The following is a 21,117-nucleotide window of genomic DNA, read 5'->3' on the forward strand; positions in this document are numbered from 1 at the left end:
AATATAAAAATGTTTCCGTCAATAGCCTCGCAGGGTAGAAATAAAGAATCTGAGGGGCCTGAAAATGTGGTATTTCATGGGAGGTATGATCTCACAGGAGGCAAAGCCCACACTCATTGGGGTTACAAAGAACCTTTCCTCTGATACCCTGGCAGCAATTCCAACTCAAATATTTTAGGTTTTGGCCAGAATTTTGTGGTATTCATACAGTCAAGGATTTAGGATGGGTTTTTTTTTTTTTCTTTTAATGAAAAGATTTTCCCTGAAAGCGTATACTTTCAGTAAAAAGAAGACGACGACAGAGATCCAGCATCTCCTTCCTATCAGACCAGCACTGTCCTGCTGCGACACTGAGTGTTCACCCATGGTCTCTTCCCAACTGGGATATAACCTTGGGGAAAATACGGTTGAGAAATATTCTGGTGTAAGTGTTCCTTTCAGGTTTTTTCCTTCCTTCTTCTAGACTATGAGGATTTTTTCAATGGTACCAACTTTGGCTTCCAATTAAAAAGACCTGTATGCAGCTTTGCACTTGCAGGACTGGGTACTGATCTGTGTTTGTTGACTCTGATGGAAGCTCTTACTAATTTAATCTACTGGAAAACAAACACCATACAGCTGCACAATCCCTCCATACAAAATACACAGTTTTACCCAAGCTGTTTGCCAAATGATCAAGACTTGTATATTTTGGCTTTCGTATCATAAACCTACCAAACAGGAACAAGCCCAAACTAAGCACAAGCCAAACTGTACTCTTTAGCCATTTAAAATGAAATCACTCTTTTTTGCAAGCCATAATGAACCTGGGTTAATGACAAAGCGACAAACTATTTTTATAAACCATAATTAGGGAATGCTGAAAAGAAGAGGAAATTCACTTTAGACTCAGAGCAGAATGATGGGGGTCTGAAGCTTCTTCTGTGGAAAGAAGCATCATCTCTTGTTTCTGACAACTTTATTTTGGCGTCTCTGCCCTCAACCCACCCAGCCGGTCTCCAGCAGGTATCATGATGCCTGTTAAATGCAAAGTTCAGTCCTAGTGACTTTATTCCTACTGACTGGGAGTAATATCTGGAAAGACAGAGTGGTGAATTAAAAGGAGAATGTTACTAATAGTTTTAATCTCACTTCTTTAAACAGTTTTTCAAATTTCAGTTTATATGCTTATGGCTTAAAAAATAAACAGGACCCAAAGTGGAGACCTCCACAAAGTACTTAAATGTGCACTTAAGTGCTTAAGCACTTTGCCCAACTGTGACCTTGGCGAACAAAATTTTACTCTTACTATTCCTCAGATAGCTTTCAAATACGATGATAAACCTGAAAGCAGAGACAGTCTCATTTCCATGCCGAGAACAGCTGGAGTTTAAAGCAGGGAACCAGAGCTCACGTCTCCCACTGGGTGCCCAGAGCCCAGCACCTCCTTCCTGCCTTCCAGCTGCAAGAGCTTGGTGTTTCCAACACCTCCTCAACAAGAGACACCAAGACATGAAGGAGACATGAAGTTGCCCCCTCTGAGGCCAAGCATCCAGCCATCAGACTGATCTCCAGAAGTCTGCATCTCCAACCACGTGGCGTGAACAAAGTGGCAGGAGCTGTGCGTGCAGCCTGTGCTTGGGAGGGGTTTAACACCAATGGCCTGAGCCCTCCTGGGGACCTGGGCGAGGGTTTGGCCACCTTCTTCATCCCGCATCTCCCATTGCTAAATCATAAGGAAACCAGTACAGGGGAGCATACGCCACGCTCTCCTGACATGTTTGTGCCTTGCACCTGGACATGCACCTTTGATCGAGGCAGTCAGAAACCTTCCCACTGCAAAGCAGCACTGCCGGAAGGCAGGCTTCGGATTTACTGGAGCTACAAACATACTTCTCCTGGATCTCAGTCCTGAGTCCTAAGAAAACCATCCCCGTTGCTGGCAAACAGCTATCCCCACACGTCCTTTAAAACTTTCTGAAAGCGTTTCTATTGCAAGTCAGGTTGCAAAGGTCCCTCCCAGCTCTCCCAAAGGAAACTCCCCAAATGGGAGTCCCATTTTGATCTAGCTGGCATTAACAGCATCTTTTCAAAATCCACAGTAGACACAGGTATAAATTACTGGGGAGTTAACTTGTGTAGGGGTTACAGGAGCCCACTCCACCACTTGCCAGCAGAGCAGGGATTAATGACTTTACAGCTTTAACGGGTTCTTGGAGAGGAGGAGGCAATCTAGGTTGTGGGCTCCCAAGATATGACTAAAATTCAACCACTTATTAGTTTAGCCAAAGCAGTAATGAGTAGAGAATCACCAAGAGACGCTTCTGATGGAGATCAGCACTTGCAGCATCATCACTGCTGCTCACAGCAAACATGCTACAGAGAAAGACGCAATTTTTAAGCTGTTCAGAGGAGCAAAAAGGCAGCAACTAGCTGGGAAGCACCTTCCACAATGAGAAGCAGCTGGCCCAGCAATACTAGAATGCTTTTGTATGTATTCGCTTATAAGGATAAGATACTTCATCTCCATAGCTGCTTGGCTCATCCCAGCAATAATTCACTTCCTGTGTGGTTCGCAGCTCCAAGTGCTTAAGTGTGTCAGTATTTCCATCAGATGTCTGCTCCTCTTAGACATCAATACTTGTTTCTGGCTGAGCCTGGAAACGTTTTATTTTTGGTTTAACACAAGGAGCTCTCAGGAGCTGCAGCAAAACATGCAGTTTTATTTTTCAGGCATGAAAGGACGAGGAGGTGGAGGGCAGTGGGTTATTCCTGGGCTGCTTATGGCCCCCCAAAAACTTCAAGCCAACCTAGAGCCTGGCTGGTGCCCTCCCCAGTGCCAGGGATGATTTCCAGGTGCTGTGGCAGAAAGCATGGGGGCTGCTCCTGGGTGGCGAAGGCCCACGGTGCCCACAGGAGGCTCGCTGGGGTGGGGGAGCCGGGGGCCCTGCACCACCTTGCAGGGTGCTGGGTCCTGGCCCCAGGACACTCCATCCGGTTATTTCTCTTCACCTGTGTTTTTCCTCCTGGAAGAGCTTTCCACGATTCTGATTTTCCAAGCATCAAAGTGTTTGGGAGCCTCCCAAGGGACTGCTCAGCTGGGGTACGTGCCTCCCCCACCATCATCCTCTTCCTCCAGTCAGCATCCCAAAGCTGGGGCACATCCACCACACAACCAAAACCCCACCGGGACGCCCGCCACAGAGGGCTCAAGGCACATGACCTTCAGTACCACCAGCAAAATACTTCTCACTCCACCTTGAACCCTGGCAATCCCGGAGAGACTTTTTGGGATTGCTTCACAGCCCGGTGGTGGAATGGACTAAGCAGCTCATTTCTAAGTGGATCATATTTTCCCCTTTTCAAGCTGGAGAAGCTGTATTTGGCATATTAAAAAGCAGAAAAATAGCAGCACTCCACGTATTTCTCTCTTCAGGCTAATTCGGAAACGTTTCTTGTTCTATGTATTTTATTACACCAAATCCACCGTGACAGGATATATTATAGGATCACGGAGCAACAACCGTGCCAGAGCTTTCTCCTGTTGAGTTTGGTATCCCGTTCCCAGCGGGATGATGGTCACAGCCACCACGTCGGTGGCTAACTGCTGTAGGGATATGGAAGTCTCCCCTGGCCCCAGCCTGGTGGGATGAACAAGGCCATGATGGCAAAGAGCACAGAGGCTATCTCCAGGCTCAGACCAGCGCTCTGGCCTCTAATTAAGTGTCCCACCTGTGGTAATAGGGGCCCATAGTATTATTCACCACCCACAACAGTGTTTTGTCCAATACCTGTGCCACTGCCTGTGGGATGGGGCTGCTTCCCCACCTCACCTCGGGACTTCTACACCAGGAAGAGCAAACCCCATTGCCCAGAAGGGAAATAAAATGCTTTTCTTGCCTTATGCTGTTCTTTTGGGACCTCCCTTAATTTAAAAAGCAGCCAGGAGGGGTGACAAGGGATGACAAGCAGCCCCAGTGCCATCTCCCCATGAGCACCCTGCGATGTCCCTGTTCCCCCCGTCTCCCCAGAGAGGCAGACGGGCCCCAGGGGAATACTGAAAGCCACCAAACCAGCCCCAGGCCCTGCATGGAGCAGCAGCCCCCCGTGAGAGGTGGGCATGATAAGATCGTGGGATCGCCTGTTTCCCCAAGTACCTGCCTTCTCAGGGCAGATAAGATCGAGGGAGCAGCCCCCGCAGCAAAGCAAGCTCACCTAAAGTCACTGCATACCCTCACAGCACCGCGGGGAGCTGACAGGGTGTTTTTTATATATGTATTTTTGGCGGTGCTTTACAAAAGGCAAAGCTCCCTCTCCTTTCTGCAGCAGCCATGATGGTGCCAGTGGCAGAGCATCCCTGCCTGGCCACTCCATGCCTCCGCAAAGGGCCCATCACCAGCCTGGCACAGCAAAATGTAATACATAAAGCAGAAGTTTTATAATATCAAATATATTTTATATTTATATATACATACCTAATATTACATACAGTATTTTATGTGTGTGATATTATATATAATTTTATATATATAAAATGTATTATATAAAATGTGTATGTCTTCTCTCTCCCCCCTTTTTCTCCCCCTCCAAGGTCAAGACCCCTCTCGGAGCACACTTCCCAGTGTCAGGCTGCAGCCATCCCGGGAAGAAGGGGCTCCGGCAATCACAGCGGCACAGGATACTTTGCCAAAGCAACATCATTTCCCAAAGTGGTGTTCAGCTGGGTTATCTCCCCTGCTCAATGGGGCTCACACCTCAGCAAAAATAAAAAAAATCTGGTTGCTTCTGTAAAAGCCTAAACAGTGATCAAGAAATGTGCGTTTAGGAAACCACATCCAAAAAGGGTTTGGCTTGGTCACTTGAAGGTGCCACTTTATCTTTCACCTATTGCGCATGTTTGCTTGGGGGGGGGGGGAGAGGTGTAGTTCTCCTGGAAAAGCTTAAAATAGCTTTCCTAATAATAATGCAAGGTAAACTGTTTATACTGTATTACCACCACAGTGGCCTATGCAATTGTTACCAGACAATGTTTCTTCCAAAGATGTTAATAAGTGTGCTGCACTGTATTACCACCCAGTGGGGTTTTTTTAGATCTGTGTTAGAAGTGAAGCAAACTTTTTTCCTAGAGAATTAGCAGAACGATAACCAGTTTTAGTTCTGTCATATGCAGCTTTCTTCATAAACAAGAGATTATGGAAAGAAAAAAAAAAATCCCTAGTGTTTAGCTTGGCTATCCCCGACAGCGACTTTGGAAGAGCTTCTCAAATGGAAAAGCAGATGTTGCAAATCTGCCTTATCTACAGAGCAACTGTTGACTCTGTTGTGCAAATCCTAATTTACATCTGCATGAAAGGTTTCAGAGATTAAATGGCATTCAAGGAGGAATATTAGCTTTTCTCCCTCCCTCCAGCCCTCCTTTGAATGGATTTACTACTGGCAATTAGCTTTCTGTTCCACCGGCCAAGTAGAAAACAGGATTCATCAGGACTCTACAGTATCCTCCTTTTAATGGACTGTTTTCTCAAATCACCCAATTCAGATGCTGAGAGTTAGAAGAAGAAATAAATCGTCACAGAGCTAAAACAGTTACAAAAACACTTTGGCCAGGAGGATTTCCCTGTGGCACTTGGAAAACCCTGAGGAGGAAAAAAACCTCCCCCCCCCGCCCCGAGAACAAATCAAAGGGGTCTCCTGGCTACACCTAACAAAAATGGGAATGCAAAACCCAAGAGACACAAAGCTTTGGTTGCTGCAGAGAGCCCAGAGCCTGTCCCAAGGACAGCCTTCAACTGGGGCTTTGCTGGCTTAAAGGAACAGGCAGTGACAGGGTTTTCCTCAAAATCTGGCCACACTGTGCAGTCAAACACCTTCCTTTGTTCTCCCCTGAAAACACAAAAGAGGGAAGCAACCACCACCAGTATCTATCTACTTCACAGTTCTGCACTCTTTTTTTTTTTTTAACAGAAATGAAAGAACTGTTATGAAATGCCCTCCACTTCTTCATCAATGGTCCCTGAAGACATGAAGCAGCAGAGCAGAGGCTCGGCAGTGTGGGGATGCTGAGGTCCCCAGGCTGTGCTGCTCCATGTGTCCTACGAGAGCTCCTGGCTTGTGCTGAAGCACCTCAAGGATGCCCATGCAGACGGTTCTTGCTCTCCAAGGTGCCGAACTCGTGCTTTACTCGAGGAAGGCAGCAATGAGCTGTATCAGATCTCAGCAGCCCACGCCTGCGGCGGGGATGACGCCAGTCCCAGCCTGGCATGTGGGTGCGTGCATCCTTGCAGCTGGTTTGCCCACATGTCACACAGCCCACCTCACCCAACCGTGGTGGCCAGATGTGGCCAACCCAGACCGCTCCCTACTCAAGGCAGAGCGATGGGACACCCGTTGGGCCGATCCTAGGTGGAGCACAGGAGACTGTGCCAACGGGTCGTCGTCCTTTTGGTGTCTGCGTCTTGCAGCCTCTGAAGAATGGCAGCCAACTTGGCCCCAGCTTTTGCACAGCACAGCAGGGGCATCCCAGCTTGATCTTGACAGACAGATCCCACCACAAAATGGCTGATATTTTTACATTCCTGCTCCTCATGCCTGAGGGAGTCCAAAAAAATCTCATCATTGCAGCAAGCAAGGAACTGCCACAACCCCTTTCCAAAGCCAGTGGGGCGGTTGTGGAAACTGAGGCACAGACCGAGGCTTCCCGGCATCCCAAAGGACTGAGCAAAGCTTGTCCCCAGCCTCCATCAGAGCAGGACTGGGTCCTGCCAGCACGTGGAGGCCCTGAGCAAACCTATGTTCTTCAGCATCACCGCTCCACGCCATCCCCCCTGCGTTGCTGGATCAGGCTACCTGGTGGGGGTTTGTAGGTGACACACACCAAGCAATTAGCAAAGTTTGCAACAAGAGCTACAGATTACACAAATGAGTGCTCCACAAAGCATAACAAGAGAAACTCAATCTCTGGTAATATTTTTAAACTGTCTTATTAAATCCTTAAAAGAATAAGCATGCATTGCTGAATAATTATTTTTAGTTATGTTTTTCTGGGCTCCTCCTCTATACCCTCATCTTCCTAAAATCCTTCAAAATGTCATTAGTTTCAGAGTTTTGACCTCCAGGGTAGGTTTTCAGCTATTTAGCGAATTCTAGCAACATGTTCACCACCTCTTAAGTGCTCTTGCAGATGAATTTTTAAGCAATACTTAAGTTCACCAGGCCCAAAAGTTTAGGTTTACCTCAGAGGAACTTTTTAGGGATGCAAAGACTCACGGTCCCTTCACAGTTCCCAGGCAGGCCTGGCCCTGGCAGATACTTGCGATGCTTTTCTGAAGTGGGCTTTAAGACCACATGACATCAGAAAAAATTTGCCATAAAGCCCCAGCCTTTCCCCTTCGGTTCACAGCTATGCAGCTCCCAAATCCCAGCTCCTCTGCATTTCCCTCGGACTTCTAATGTGTGCTCCTCTAATCTTCATTTAATGCAGGCAGCTGGCTGCAAATACCCCCGAACAATGACTTTAATCCTAAGTATCCTGAAGCCCCCCCTTCCTCCCCACACCAAAACTGAAGGGGAAAAAAAAAAAAAAAAGAACAGCCTCATGACAGCAAGATGGAGAAATCCAAGCTATCCACTGGGCCAAATGAGCAGAAAGACACAATGAGCTAAATTTTGCCTGGTTTGCTAATTAAAAACGGAAGCTACCCCACTCCGGAGCTAAGGCGGGGAGCGGGGGGGAGTTTTCATGCTATTCAAAAAATCGGCTTCCAACTGGGACCATATTCACTCCACATTAATTGTCATTCCAACTACGAGTGTCCTAGTTTCAAAATGAAAACTACTCTCCAGTGTAGCTAGTGAAAACTAACACCAGTTTCAAGGCATTAAACAAAATTTATTGATCGCATTTTCCCACCCACTAAAACTTTAATAAGCATTAAACCTCAAACTCCTGGCCCCGTTTCCTCCCTCTACCCTCTCTCTCCATAAAAAGGGTCAGGCTCCTCTATATGGAGATTAGGACTTAATGTTTGGTATTTGTTTATGAGCCTATCAATTGCCTCTATTTCAGGGGGGGAAAAAAGCACATCTTAAAAAAAACCCCTCTTGTACACGGATTAAGAGAGGGCAAAGGTTTAGGGTAGTTTGGGTGGGTTTTTTTTCAACTGATTGTGGGTTTTAGATATATGACGGATCATGTTCACGTGAATGAAAATAAGTCAATATTCCCCTTCTTGTAAGTCTCCCTTGAGTTACATAAAATGGCATTTTTTAAAGATCCATATTTCTCTGTAATAAGAGGCTGAACTTCAAGTCTTCTCTGCTAGCTCTTTTCAGCTGTGTAAAAGGGAAAATAATAATTTGGGGGCCGCTCTGTCTGCATACTTAGTAAAGAAAACAAAGGCCAAACATTTGAAATGCAAAGGTCAGTGATTAAGCCCAGAAATCCATATCTAGGCATCAAAATGAATAGCCAGATTCTAAGAGTGCTTAAGCGATTTAAATGCAGAGCCTGACCTGGCTCAGCATCCTTCAAAACCAAGCCTGTTATTTCAGTGCCTCGAGCGAGATTTAGGTGCCAGGTACCCAAGTTGGAGAAGTTTAACAGTAATCTCCTTTCGGGAAGTCTGATCCACTTTAATCTAAAGACGCGAATGACAAGGAAGATTTTGTTATTTAGAAAGCACATCTAACTAAAGCTGCAACACTGTCCTTGTGCTAAACTCAACTCTTACCCCTCAGCATTATTAGAAAGAGTTGGGAGAGATGGCAGAAGAAAAGTGGATGTAAAAAATTCTTTTATTTCTCCTCTTTAAAGAAGGCTGCTAAAGGGATTAGACAGCTTTGAGTTCACTGCTCTGTTAAATCAACCTTACAATATTTTTTCAGCTTGTTTGACTTGCTCTTTCTGTATACATTTGTGTTTTCACCTTTCTGCATTCAAATCCCACGCTTAGCGTTTGTTCTGTGCTTCTCACAGGAAACCTGGTCCGTTCTTTATTTGTATTAAGTCTACAGAGTTATAGAAAACAGATTTGGAAAACAATCCCTAAATTAGCAGGACTTACCGGCTTCCATGCATACGCGCGCACACACAGGGCATCGCATACCATCCAACCCAAACGCGGTTTATCATTTCCAGCAGCAACAGCAGGGCATCGGGTTCACCAGAACAGACCTTTTAATGGTCTCCTGCAACCGTATCTATTACAGCGGGTTTCGGACTGCACGTAATAAATTAAGAGAGAGTTCAAGGAAGTCATGCGTGTCTCAGTTCCCACTCCCTCCAAGCAGTTTTAATGCTCCCAAATAATCATCTTCTACAAACTGTACTACATTAGGCTCCAGTAATGCCAGAAGCAGGTTAGACACCTCTATCCGCAGCTATTTTAATGCTTCTGTGAGGAAATGTGCGCTCTGCAGAGGGTCATTTCCAGTGTCCTGCAGCAGGACATGGCAGGACCTTCCACAGGCACTTTCAGGCACCCGTCCCGTCCTACACAGTCTGATTTTCCCAACTTTTCCCGCCCTTCCCCTACCAGAAACACTTCTAAAACCTCCTTCTCTCTGTGCACGAGCACCCAAGTGTCTGAGTGAGATGGACGCTGTCGCGACAGCAGGGCTGGTCATTGCAACAGGCAAGCAGAGGGAGCAAGAAAATAGCCATTTCTCTTCTGCAGACAGAAAACATGGATGATAAAACCAGAGCCCAGCAGCCACCCGAGGGCTGGATTTCTCTGAAGGTCAGGCACCGAAGCTAAGCTTCAGCCACGCTCCCTTGGGCGGGACGGGGGAATGAACCACCTCCTTGCAGCACTAGTGAAGATATAAAGTTGGACAACCTCCCCCCATATTTATACCTATTTATCCACGTTGATGTATACACCCATAAGGGGAGCAAGAGCTGCCCGCAGCAGCCTGGCCCCTCCACTCCCTTTCCAAGGGCAGGTGGCTAATTCAGGGTCGTCTCCTCTTTCTCCCTGCCCCGAGAAAACCCTGTGTTGCTCCTCCAACTGCTCCTTCTCATCCCCCAAACAGCCAGGCTCGAGCACCGGGCGAAGCTGCTCCTGCAAAGACTGCTTGTCCACACCTCATTTGCTATGCACTGGGAGGAGGGGGGCAGAGAGGGAGAAAACCTCCACTTCAAACATTTACTCATATTTTGAAAGCACCTGAGGAGGTTTCAGGCCCTTTTTGCCAGGACTAACACGTTCCACCCATAAGATGACCTTGTTCAGAGCGCGCAGACGGCTCCTCGAGGGAAGGATTTACGTTGCGTGGGGTCGACAGATCCAGCACGGGCAGGCAGCGACCCAGCGCTGAAACCGGAGCAGCGGGTACAAACCTGCCCCCTTTCTGCCCCTGCCCTGAGGAGACGGGGCCAAGGAGAACCCCTGCTGTCCCCCCCTGCCACCGCTGTGGTTCTCATCCCTCCACAAAGACCTTCCTGATGGAGAAGCCCACTGCTTTCTCAAATCCCAATATGCCAGCACGCCTACACGTAAAAATGAGGCAGAAATCTCATTCCTTCACTGAATAATATACAGGTTGGAGTCCCAGTACAACTCAATAAACACTTTCTTGGAGTTATTTTCCTTTTTGTCTGGGCAGATCTCAAAGCATTTCTGCGGCAGGAGGCTTCAGGTTTGGGTTTCCTTTGCCTCCTTGTCCAAATAATGGCAATACTAATCGAACCACTGGCCAAAAGAAAATTAAGTGTGACCCTTTTCTCCATACTCTGGGGGTTCCCAGCTGCTCCTGCAGCTCTCTCTGCTCTACCTGAAACAAGGGCAAGAGAAGGTTCTGCTGTCAAGGTGCCCCCCTCCGAGACACCCAAGGCTGAAAGAAAAGTGGAGTATCTGTAACACGGTATCTACACTGTATTTATTTAAACTCCACAGTATTTATACTGTATCCCAGCTAGGATGGGAGCTGGGGGTGCAGGATGGTGGCTGTACCCAATATCTTCAACACTAATTATCAGCACCCCCCAATAGCTGCTTACGCCCTTGCCCCCAAGCCAGGGAAATCAGGAGCCTGGAAAGCCTGAAACTTATGCTTAATTACAGATTTCAAGTGCCTGACACCAGGCCCTCACTCATTACACGTTTGACGCTGGTGCCTTTGGGCTGAGCTGGAACAAACGCTTTGCGCTCGCTCATCACTCACTACGTTCACGAGTGTTTAACTCGGAAGAAGGTGGGTGACGGATTTGTAGCAACTTTGGGCAGGGATGCAGAGAGGACACCATCTGCCATTTCTTACGTATTTTTTTCCTTCCTTTCTGTAATTCATCAGTTCACAAATTGGGAGGCTGAGTTTCCTTGCAGTCTCCTCTTCCGATCACCCCTGCGAAGCAAAGGCTAAGGACACGTCAGGGTGGCGGCAAGGTCTAAGTGCTGCCCGTGGAGCATGAAGCAGCATCAGGGCCAGTCAGTGGGAGTGCTGGGCTTCCAGCCCTGCGGCTCGTCCCACCCAGGGGCCTCCTGGGGCCCAACCCACCGCAGGCTGCAAGAAAGAGGCTGAGTTTTCCCTGGGAAAAAAAAAAAAAAAAAAAAAAAAAAGCTTTCACAGAAAGCTGCGAAATCATGCATAACACACCGGCTGTAAAAATGAATGTATTTTTTATTTTTTTTTTCCCAACTGCATTCACTCACAGCTCATCTCTTACACAGTAAATACCAGCTAATTTATGCACCTCCATTTACCAGCCCCCCCCCACTTCTGCATGAATCCCCAGTCTATTAACATAACTATTTAAACTGGACATGTTTTCTTAAACATTCTTTTTCTTTCATAAACTGCCAAGTGACAGTTGTTTACTGTCAACAAGCCTGGGTACTCTAAGACAGGGAGAAATATGCCCTTTCAAAAGGCAGACATATTGGCCACCAAAGGAAGATTAAAATCTGGTGTTTTTCTCTTCTCCCTCCCCAAAAATGCTTTATTCGTACACATACACATGATACAGATCAGGAGAGATGGTACTATGCCTAATTCCAATCATTCTTTTAATTAAAGACAGGCTCGTGGAGGATTTATCTCTGGTTGCAGATGCTAGTTGTCAGGGCACACTCTTAACTCCCTAATCTTCCCATTGCAACTGGTTTTTCCTCTTCACTTTTAGCTCTGATACCCCCATCTCCCAAAGCACATCTCGGGGAAATCAGCGTGCTCATCTTGCACAGATCCTGCTACCGGCTAGAAACAAAACGCTTGCCTAGAGGAATCTATATAGGGAAGTTAAAAAAAAAAAAAAAAAAAAAAAATTGCTGGTTAGTTCAAGACCTACACAGTCTCCAAACAAGCTGCTGAAGTATTTTGCTGGGAGGGAATTTCTTGTGCTTGAGTCTTGCACATGAAAGGCAGGGGTGGGGGGGCAATATGAAAAAAACCCAACCCTCTGAGAAAACTCTTTTTCCCTTGCTCTGCCTGCCCGTGAAGTGCCAGGAAAGCTCCTCCGTCGGCTCCTGGCCCGTGCAAGTGGCCCCATCCTGCCCGCAGGCAGGGCCGCCTCAGCCCCAGCTCGCCTGCGGACCCCCGCGGGGGATTATTAACACTTTCCCCGGCGCATTGTGCGGCTCGCAGATCACGGTGCTGGGGGCGAATGCCGGCCGACACTGACACGATGGCAACGAGGATGGGGCATGAGGAGATGGCGGCCGGCGCGGCGGCTTGGCTCCTCGCAGGGCTCGCGCCAGAGTCGCGGGGGGCCCAGGCGGTGGCCGTCACCGTCGCCTCTGGCGCTCACGTTTGGGCTGCGACGCTGCCGCTGGCTTGCATCAAAGCTGGAGTTATAAAAACTGGGATGAGAAGCAAAGATCTGCGCTACGGCAGGTTGAGAGGAATGGGAGGTGACGGAGAGCCGGCCAGGGATCGCCCCCACGAAGCGGCACCGGGCGCCTCCCCACCGCCAAACCGGGGAGCCCTTTTACGTGCCGAGTTTCCTCTGCTTGTTAAAATGTTTGGGTCATTAGAAAACTTCCCAAACAATCCCTGCTTATGCTAAATAGCTGCTCCCACCACGATCTGTGACGGGCTTCAGCCTGCTCCCTTGGAAATCAATGGGGGCTTTTTTGCTTAGGATTCAATAGGCGCGAGATCAGGACCTCAGGACCTCATTATTATTTTTACAGGACTACAAGCAGCAGAGAACAGCGAAACCCCCAAACAAAGCAACAACCCTCCAAAGCAGGAGCCAAACTTGCCCTGAAGGATCTTTACAAGCTCTGCCAAGCATCAAAGTAAAATTAAAAATCCAATTCTTGGGAGCTTTTCAGTTTTTTGACAGGGAAAGCGTTAAGGTTGATAAAGGCCGGTCTCATCACCTGAATCCAGGAACATCTCCCGTAGCTCCCTGCCCCCAAAAGAAAAGCCTCCACAGATGTGTATTTTGCCTTCCCCAGGGGGAGCGAGTAAGAGGGGATGAGTTGCCAGTCCAGGGTGATGCACGTTGCCCCGCGGGTACCCCACGGAGCCCAGCGCAGAAACACCCTCAGGGCCTCCCGTGCTCTCCTCTGCCCCATGCCACAGTGAAACCCCCCAGTAAGTCCCTCTGCAGATCCACCACCAGCAACACGGGGACCAGACGGCTCCTGGGACGTGGGTCCTGCTACGGGGACCACATCTGCACCCCACCTCTGCAGAGGGCAGGTGCTGCCTGCATTTTGTGAGAGGAGCTTTCAGAGATGCTCTCGTCCTTAGCACCCTCCTCGGAGCTGTACGACATTCAAGTTCTCCACTTCTTGCCTGTGACTTTGCATCGCTCCTCTCTCCTGGCATGAGTGAGAGCTCGCCCACGCACCACATAACCACCGCAAGGTTTGGCCCCTAAGCAATACCCAGCTATTTTGCTGACTCCCCTACAGCCAACTCACCCCAGGTCAACTCCAAAATGCTTCAACTCCGTTGTACTCCCTTAAGCGCTGCGTACTAGCCCAGTCCTTATAACCTAGCAGTGACCTGGTCTCCAAAGCTTAGTGATTTAACTACATCAGCTGAAATAATTTAGTGAGATTCCTTGTGAACGGCACCAGGTAGTTCGGTGCAATAAATGCACAACTGTAAAACACTCCACTTTTTGGGGCAAAAGCATTAAATGAAGATAAGATGACAAATACTTTCATCAGTTATCAAACAGCAGGAACTGGCAAGCCACCCTCGCAGCTCTCTGGCATGCCACAGTGCACCATGATCGCTTGTTACTTCCCTTCCCTAAAACATTATACTCAAACTAAGGGACGTAGCGATGGCTTGGCTCCTTTCGTGAAAAGGAGAAGAGGGGGAAAAAAAAAAACCCCAAACCAACATGCTGCCATGTGTCAGCTTGACATTTTCAGGTAGTTCAGTCACTCACAGTACCACCCCTGGGTGCAACCACCAACGCTGGGGTCCTCGTGCTGCGACGTCCCCGGGGAAGAGTGCCTTCAGCACACACCGCAGCCTGCGGAGCTTGGCTTGCTCACAGCGAGCGATCCTAGACTGCGTCCTTTCCTCACCCGAAAACTTGGAACCCTTCTCACTTCTGAGTCATTAATACTTTTAACCCCTCGCAACCTGCAGAAATGGCACAGCCCCAAAATCTCACAGATGCTAAACGTGTAAGCACATGGTAATTGTTTTGCATACAGTTCTGCGTGATAAAGAAATCTCCTTCCAAGTTTTAATATAACCCTTCTCTTTAACCAACTCTTTATCTTCCCCTGCTTTCTGGATTTGAGAAGGCAAGGCCAGCGCACAAGACCTACCTCCCCCTCCACAATAAATACCACACCTTTTTTAGATGAATACATCTGAAACTGAAGTAGTTACTGGAGAAATGTTTCCTTACTTGACTGTGCCGCTATTCTTCAAAAAAAAAGCTTTGCTACGTTGTGTAACCTGAGTGTCACAGCAAAAAAAAAAAAAAAAAAAAAAAAAAAAAAAAAAAAAAAAAATTTCATTTAACTACCTGGCTAGTCCCTATCCACCTGAACGCGACAACCCCCCAGATAGCCTATCAGAATAATAGGGCAGGTTTACGACTGATTACCTTTCACATTTTAACTACTAAGTTTACTAAAGGTTTTACTCAGCTCGTATCTCACAGTTCTTGTTTGCTTTTGATATTACAGAAACTTCCTGGTTGTTCAAGCCAAAGAGCAGATACTTTAGGGGTAAGCACACCAGGAATACTGCATTCACTGCAAGAATAAAAGCCCTTCTTCACACATCCAGGGATTTAAATCATATCTACGGCACTTGGCAACCCGAGGTGTGAGCATATTGGAAAGGGGGCACCTGGACAACCAGCTATACTTCAGAGAAAAAGTACTTTTTTTTTTTTTTTTTTTTTACAAGATCACCAGATAAACAGCCAAGAGAGGGGCAAACAGTAAACTGATAAGCTATGTAGGAGGCCAAGGAAAAAACAGTCAGAGTGTAACAAGGTATTTTAAGGCGCTTTTGGCATCATACGTGCCTTCAGACATGGTTTTAGCCCAGCATTTGAATAGGGGGTGCTATCAGATTTACTCCTCCTAGCAGCCCAGACTGCCCGCTCTCACATACCATGAATGGCTTTGCTGAACCGCAGTCCCATTTGCTGCAAAAAGCGGGAGGTATGGTGAATTTTTACCAAGCTACCATCCTCTCTGGCATTCAGCCTGGTACGTGGAGGAGAATAAATTTTATTAGCTAACCAGTATTAAAAGAGATGAAATGGCAAACACTGAAACAGCTCCATCAAACCACGCTACCGAATGGCTCAGAGGGCGCTGAGCCAGCAGGCAATTTCAAGCTGCCTTTTCTTTTTTTGAAGGGTCAGAAAAAAGAAGAAACAGGTATCCAGAGCTAGACAAACCTGCAGGGCACAGGAAAAGTTACAAGCACGTAGCATGCTAGGAAAAAGAGAAAAGCCTATTTAAATGGGGAAACAGAATAAAAGTAAACTAGGTTTAACTGATCGACTGTGTATCAGATCCAGCCTAGCTGGGAAAAAGTTGTCCCAACCAGCAAGGTAATTTCACCTGTATTTTTAGTAGAAATACGTGAATTTGTAACATTCCTGCTCGTTCTACTCCACATACACTAAAAATTGCCAAAAGCTAAACTATGAGGAGAACACAGCCACTTCACCTATTCTGAAGCCTCAGCGCTCACGCCCAGGCTCCTGCACCGGATCCTGCACACTTCAGTGACCAGCCAGAAAAACCTACCAGCAGGCCATGCCCTAACCTTAGCTGAAATTAAGGTTCAGCTAATGCTTTCAGTCACAGCTCTGTGTGCCAGCTGACAGATCACTGTCAGAAATGCTTTCGTCAAATGCTTTTGTAAACTGGACATTTTATTAACTGCTCAGAAACTGGGGAGTTTCCCTATCTTTTAGGGTCTCTAAGTGAAATAGCAGAAGTATGCAGTAAGTTTGCAGGGAGGACAGCTTTCTAAGCGTATACCTGGAGGTCAAAGGTCACTTTTATTGACCAGACTTTAAGAGGAAAAAATTTTTCCAGCCTTATTGAGGGGAAAAAAGTCCTCTCCTAGCTTCATGTGAAATTTCAGTTTTGTCCAAGCAGCAGATTGCGTCCCACTAGATGGGAATGGTCCAGATGCAGCAGGGATGCAGCAATCAAGACCTCTTTAGTGTTCACCTAACTTCAAAAACCACACTCAGGCAGGCTTTGGGACAGGTACGCCTTCCCGAACAGCGCTGAAGATTTGTTGGAGTGAGTCGTAAAAGTTAACATGCTGGTCAGTGCGGCTTACTTTAATTGCATGATTTAATTAGCAGATCAACACTTCGCTACACAGTTTTCAGATTTACTTTCATCACGTTCCCTACTCAGTGGTTGTTAATAAAGTCTTAATTAAAAGAAACCCCCCCCTCCAATTTAATTGGAGTGACCCTTGTCAATATGCATAAAAGACGTGATGTTATACAGCTAGTATTGAATACATTAACGAGTCCGTCTCTGCACTGGAACAGAATTTCTAGTTCGCTCTTCACTAGGTAAGAAATAGATTTTTTTAAAAAAAAAAGCAGACATATTTCATCATCCTCTTATTTTATTGCTCAGTAAATATACTAGTCTCAACATTAAAGACTTAATTAGCTTTTCTAGCTGCTGCTGTTAATGAGAACAAATGGATCAACGTTTAATCTCAAAACTGTATCACTCAGAGCTGCCCACAGAATCTAAGGGGTTTCTGGCCTCAGGCACAAAGCAGGAAGCACCATCAATATACGACAGACTCTTCTTAGAGGGTTTTAACGCGTAAACCCCAAGGCCGGCTCCAGGAATGGTCGGTGCCATTTGGCACTCACTTCAATACCCTTATAATTTCAGGGTGAGCTTTGAAACGCTCAGATACACAAAGCGAAGCAACGCGGATCGCTGTACTGTACACCGGACCCTCCGCTGGGCGCATGCTGGAGGGCTGCAAGAGCCCAGGTTGCCAGCAGCTGCATGAAGAAAACATCACTACCGGTGCATCACCAGTTCTTTCCAAGCAGAAAAGTCACAGGAATTGGTACGTGCCCCACTATTCGACACACAAAATCCCGAAATGGCACCTTTTCCGTTCTTTTGGTTTGGAAATGCCTGTGCAATAACTCTGGGTGACAATGTGACTCCAGTGCTGCACTAGGAAACTTCGGTTCTTGGTCCTGACAGACTGGGAGAGCTCTCCCCTTCCCGCACAAACCTGCTCAAACCTTAGCAGCCCTCCGTAAAACTCTGAATGCACACGGACAGCTTTAGCAGCTAACTAGTGCAATACAAATCCTCAGAAGCCCAGCAATTCCCTTTTTCACGTATACCGTATGCAGAGACACATACAAACCAGCTACCGGAGACAGGCCGGTTATCAGGAGTTTTCAAAAGCAAACCGCTGCCGTTTCAGTTGCTCTGCTCTCTAAGAGCAGCCAGCGTTACTTGACATTCACAAATCGTACGAAGTAATATCTTTATCTGAATACTAATGCAAATTGGACGGGCTTTTTTATATTGATGTCTATTCTGTGGCTGCTGAATAGAGTGACCGCATGCTCAGAGCTGCAAAGGAGTTCACTGACCTCCCTAATCATCTCTGTCATAGCCCCTGAATGACATACACATTCAATCCTGCCTCGCCTCTCTACTTTCATTCATAAAAAAAAAAAAAAGGGGGGGGGCGAAATTTGACATTGTTCTTCCTGCAGCAGCCCCGAGAAAGGGAGAGAAGAGAAACTCAGCCCAGATGAGGCCCCTGGTGTTTTTAGTTTAGCTTCTATTCAGCAACAGCCCCGCCATCTGCCTCCTTCCTGCCAACAGCCGAACACCTCCCTGCGGAGATGTTAAAACCTGCACCCCCTCCACCTCCGCTAATAGCGAGTATTCATATTAGCAAACATACACATACCTCGAGAATGCCTCCCTTCAATGTGTGTTTTATGTAGCTGAGTATAGGCACAAAGCAGTAGCTGTTATAGCCTTCACAGCCCCGTGTGGAGAATTAGATCACTGGGGAAAAATCCTTCCAAGCCCCTTTATGGAAAATAAGGCCTTAGACTGTAAATGCAAAGCCCAGCGAACAACAACCCTCAGTAATGAGCCAATACCCCATGGCCCATTTGACTAGGAGAAAGAATTTGCTTTTTACCATTCAATTCAAAAAGACTGAAAAAGTAAAATGTGTTTTTACTTGGCTCTGAAGGTTTATATTCTTTACAGTTTCTTTTCCACAACCTTTCCCCCCCCAGGTCGGACGGGCAGCGGGTGCCCCCGTGCTGGCGGGGCCGCTGGCTTCGGTGCGGAGCTGGGCGAGCAGCGCCGGCTTCACGCTTCCCCGCGCACGTGGTCGGCGGTGGGAGAGCCACCGGCACCGCAAAGCTCCCCCTGCCCCTGCGGCCCCCCACCCACGGGAGCCTCCAGCATCACAGCGACGGGGCAACCCCTGGAGACATCGCTGGGTGCTGGGGTTAACGGGAGCCCTCCGCTCAGGGCCGAACCCTGCTCCCAGGGAGCACAGGGAGGATGTGACAGTGACACCTTTACTTTGGAGAAAGCCAACAGAGCGGTAAGAGAGCCTGGCCTGAGGATTTCCACCGGAGCCCCGGAACGCCCAACCTATCGCTCAGTTTAAAGATATCACCAACGGGACGCTTCCCTCAGCGCGACCTCCGGGTACGCCACTTGTTACCATGCAAACAGCATCCCAAAGCCGTAACGTGCGAAGGCGCCTTGGAGCACGGGAAGGGTTTAGCACCGCTTGAACACATCATCAGCCCCACGCTATGGGCTGAAGACGCAGGTGGAAACCCCGGGGACCGCCGAGGCAGCCACCGAGATTGCTCCCCACTCCCGAGGGTTCAACTCTGCCCGAAGTGACAGCGCCAATGGGTACTTCAGCCTAAAATGGGGAGAACTGGGGACACTTCGTTTCTGCCGCTTCCCACCCCTCTGACCAGCACGGGCTGCGCGCTTCCTCCCGCACACCGACCTCATCTGCTCTGACCAAGTCGCTGAGATGTTGCCCCATAAATCAATTCTTTTGGCTGTGAAAAATGAGCCAAACGAGTTACACTAAGAATCTGCTGTTTTATTAGGACTTTCTTGAAAACAAAACCAACCCCCGGTGTGATTTATAGCTTTAACCAAAAGGGGTATGAAAGTAATGCCCCCACCCCCCAGCCTCCACGAAGCCCATTTATTCCCCTGTCACTTTTTTGGCAAACAGGCTTCAAACCCTTTCCTGAACAATGGAAACTTTCTGCCGGGTACATGCAAGCCCGAAGACGGGGGGCTGCGAGGGGGCACCCTTCCATTAAAGAGCTTCGAAAAATAAACAGAGACTCAGGTAGCAGCTGAGGCGTATCAGAGCGACACGACATTTCAAAAAAATAATAATAAAAAAACAACAAAAACCCCAAACCCACCAGAAAACCCAGCTTTTGTCCGACGTGTTAACTTTTTTTCCACTTGTAACTGCAGCGCTGCCACTCGAGGGGAGATCTTCACCGGCTCCCCCGAAATGCTGTTCCCCTCCCAGCACAGCCGCGGTTCCTAAGCTGCGACCCAGCGTCTGCCCAACCCGGAGCCGTCGCAACTCCGCTTTTGCTCCCAAGAGGTGGCTCTGAAGGACCCTTCCTTACTTCTCCCACCCGAACGCGCACAGCCCGAGCGCTCCCGATGCGCGCCGAAGACGCGCGCTGCACGCGCCCGGAGCCGGCCGGCCGTCCGTCCGTCCGTCCGTCCCCACGGCACACGCCGGTCGAGTCCCGGGCGCCGCACGTCCCGCCGCGGCTGGGAGAGGGCTGCGGGGGCACGGGCAGCGCCTCCGCAGCCGCCTTCGCCCCTCCGAGGCAGCTCAGCGGCTCGCCCGCGCCGCGGCCAGAGCGGGAGCGCCCCGGCCCGCCCGCCAGCGCCCCGCCGCCTTCCCGACCCCGCTCCCAAGCGGCGCCGGCCGCCCCCCGCCCGCCCCGCTGCCCCGCTCCGGGAGCGGGGGGGGGCTCGCAGCGCGCAGCCCGGCCCCGCCGCCCGCCCCCGGCGCCCAGCCCGTGTGCGCGGCCGCGCAGCCTTACCTGCCGGCTGCCCGCCGCTCCTCTCCGCCGCCGCGCCGCCGCCCCGCCGCCCCGCCGGCATCCCGCCGACGGCCGCCGCCAGGCACAGGCACCAGACGGAGCCCCAGGCCGCCCGCATGCCTCCGGCCCGGCGCCGGGGCAGCGCGGCCGCCGCCGCACCGCCCGCCTCAGGCATGCCCCGGCCGCATGCTGCCGCCGCTCAGCGCTCCGCTCCGCCGCCGCGCTGCCGGGAGAGGAGAGAGGCGCTCAGGGGGAGGAGGAGCCCCCCGCCCCTGGCGGGGCACGGAGGGGGAGAAGGAAAAATAAAACGGGAAAATAAGAGTAAAAAGCTTGGGGGGGGGGGGTAAACAAGCGCCGGGGGACGCGCGCAGCCCGGCGCTGAGCGGCGGCGGGGCCCCTACCTGCGCAAGCCCCGCGGCCGGCCGCGCACCGCGCATGGAGGGCGGGAGGAGCGCCCGCAGCCGCCGCGGCGCTCCTGCGTCTGCTCGGCGCGGCCCGGGCGCGGAGCGGGGCGGCCGCGATGTCCCCGCCCGCCGGGCCGGGCCGCCCGCCCCGCCGCCCCGCCCCGCCCCGCCGCCGCCGCCGCCGCCGCCGCCGCCGCCGCG

The 21,117-nt window shown here is 49.5% G+C and overlaps 1 protein-coding gene across 1 annotated transcript in view; it reads right to left on the reverse strand.

Moving 5' to 3' along the window:
* FGFR3 (fibroblast growth factor receptor 3) overlaps nt 1-20,687 on the reverse strand; it is a 54,837-nt gene extending 34,150 nt beyond the window's left edge. The window contains exon 1 of the mRNA XM_075709776.1: nt 20,513-20,687. Within this exon, the coding sequence (XP_075565891.1) occupies nt 20,513-20,687 (175 nt within the window). The remainder of the gene's footprint in view (nt 1-20,512) is intronic.
* Nucleotides 20,688-21,117: the final 430 nt, after the last annotated feature.

This window comes from Pelecanus crispus, chromosome 4 (genome assembly GCF_030463565.1).
Source record: "Pelecanus crispus isolate bPelCri1 chromosome 4, bPelCri1.pri, whole genome shotgun sequence".
Classification (NCBI taxonomy): Eukaryota; Metazoa; Chordata; class Aves; order Pelecaniformes; family Pelecanidae; genus Pelecanus; species Pelecanus crispus.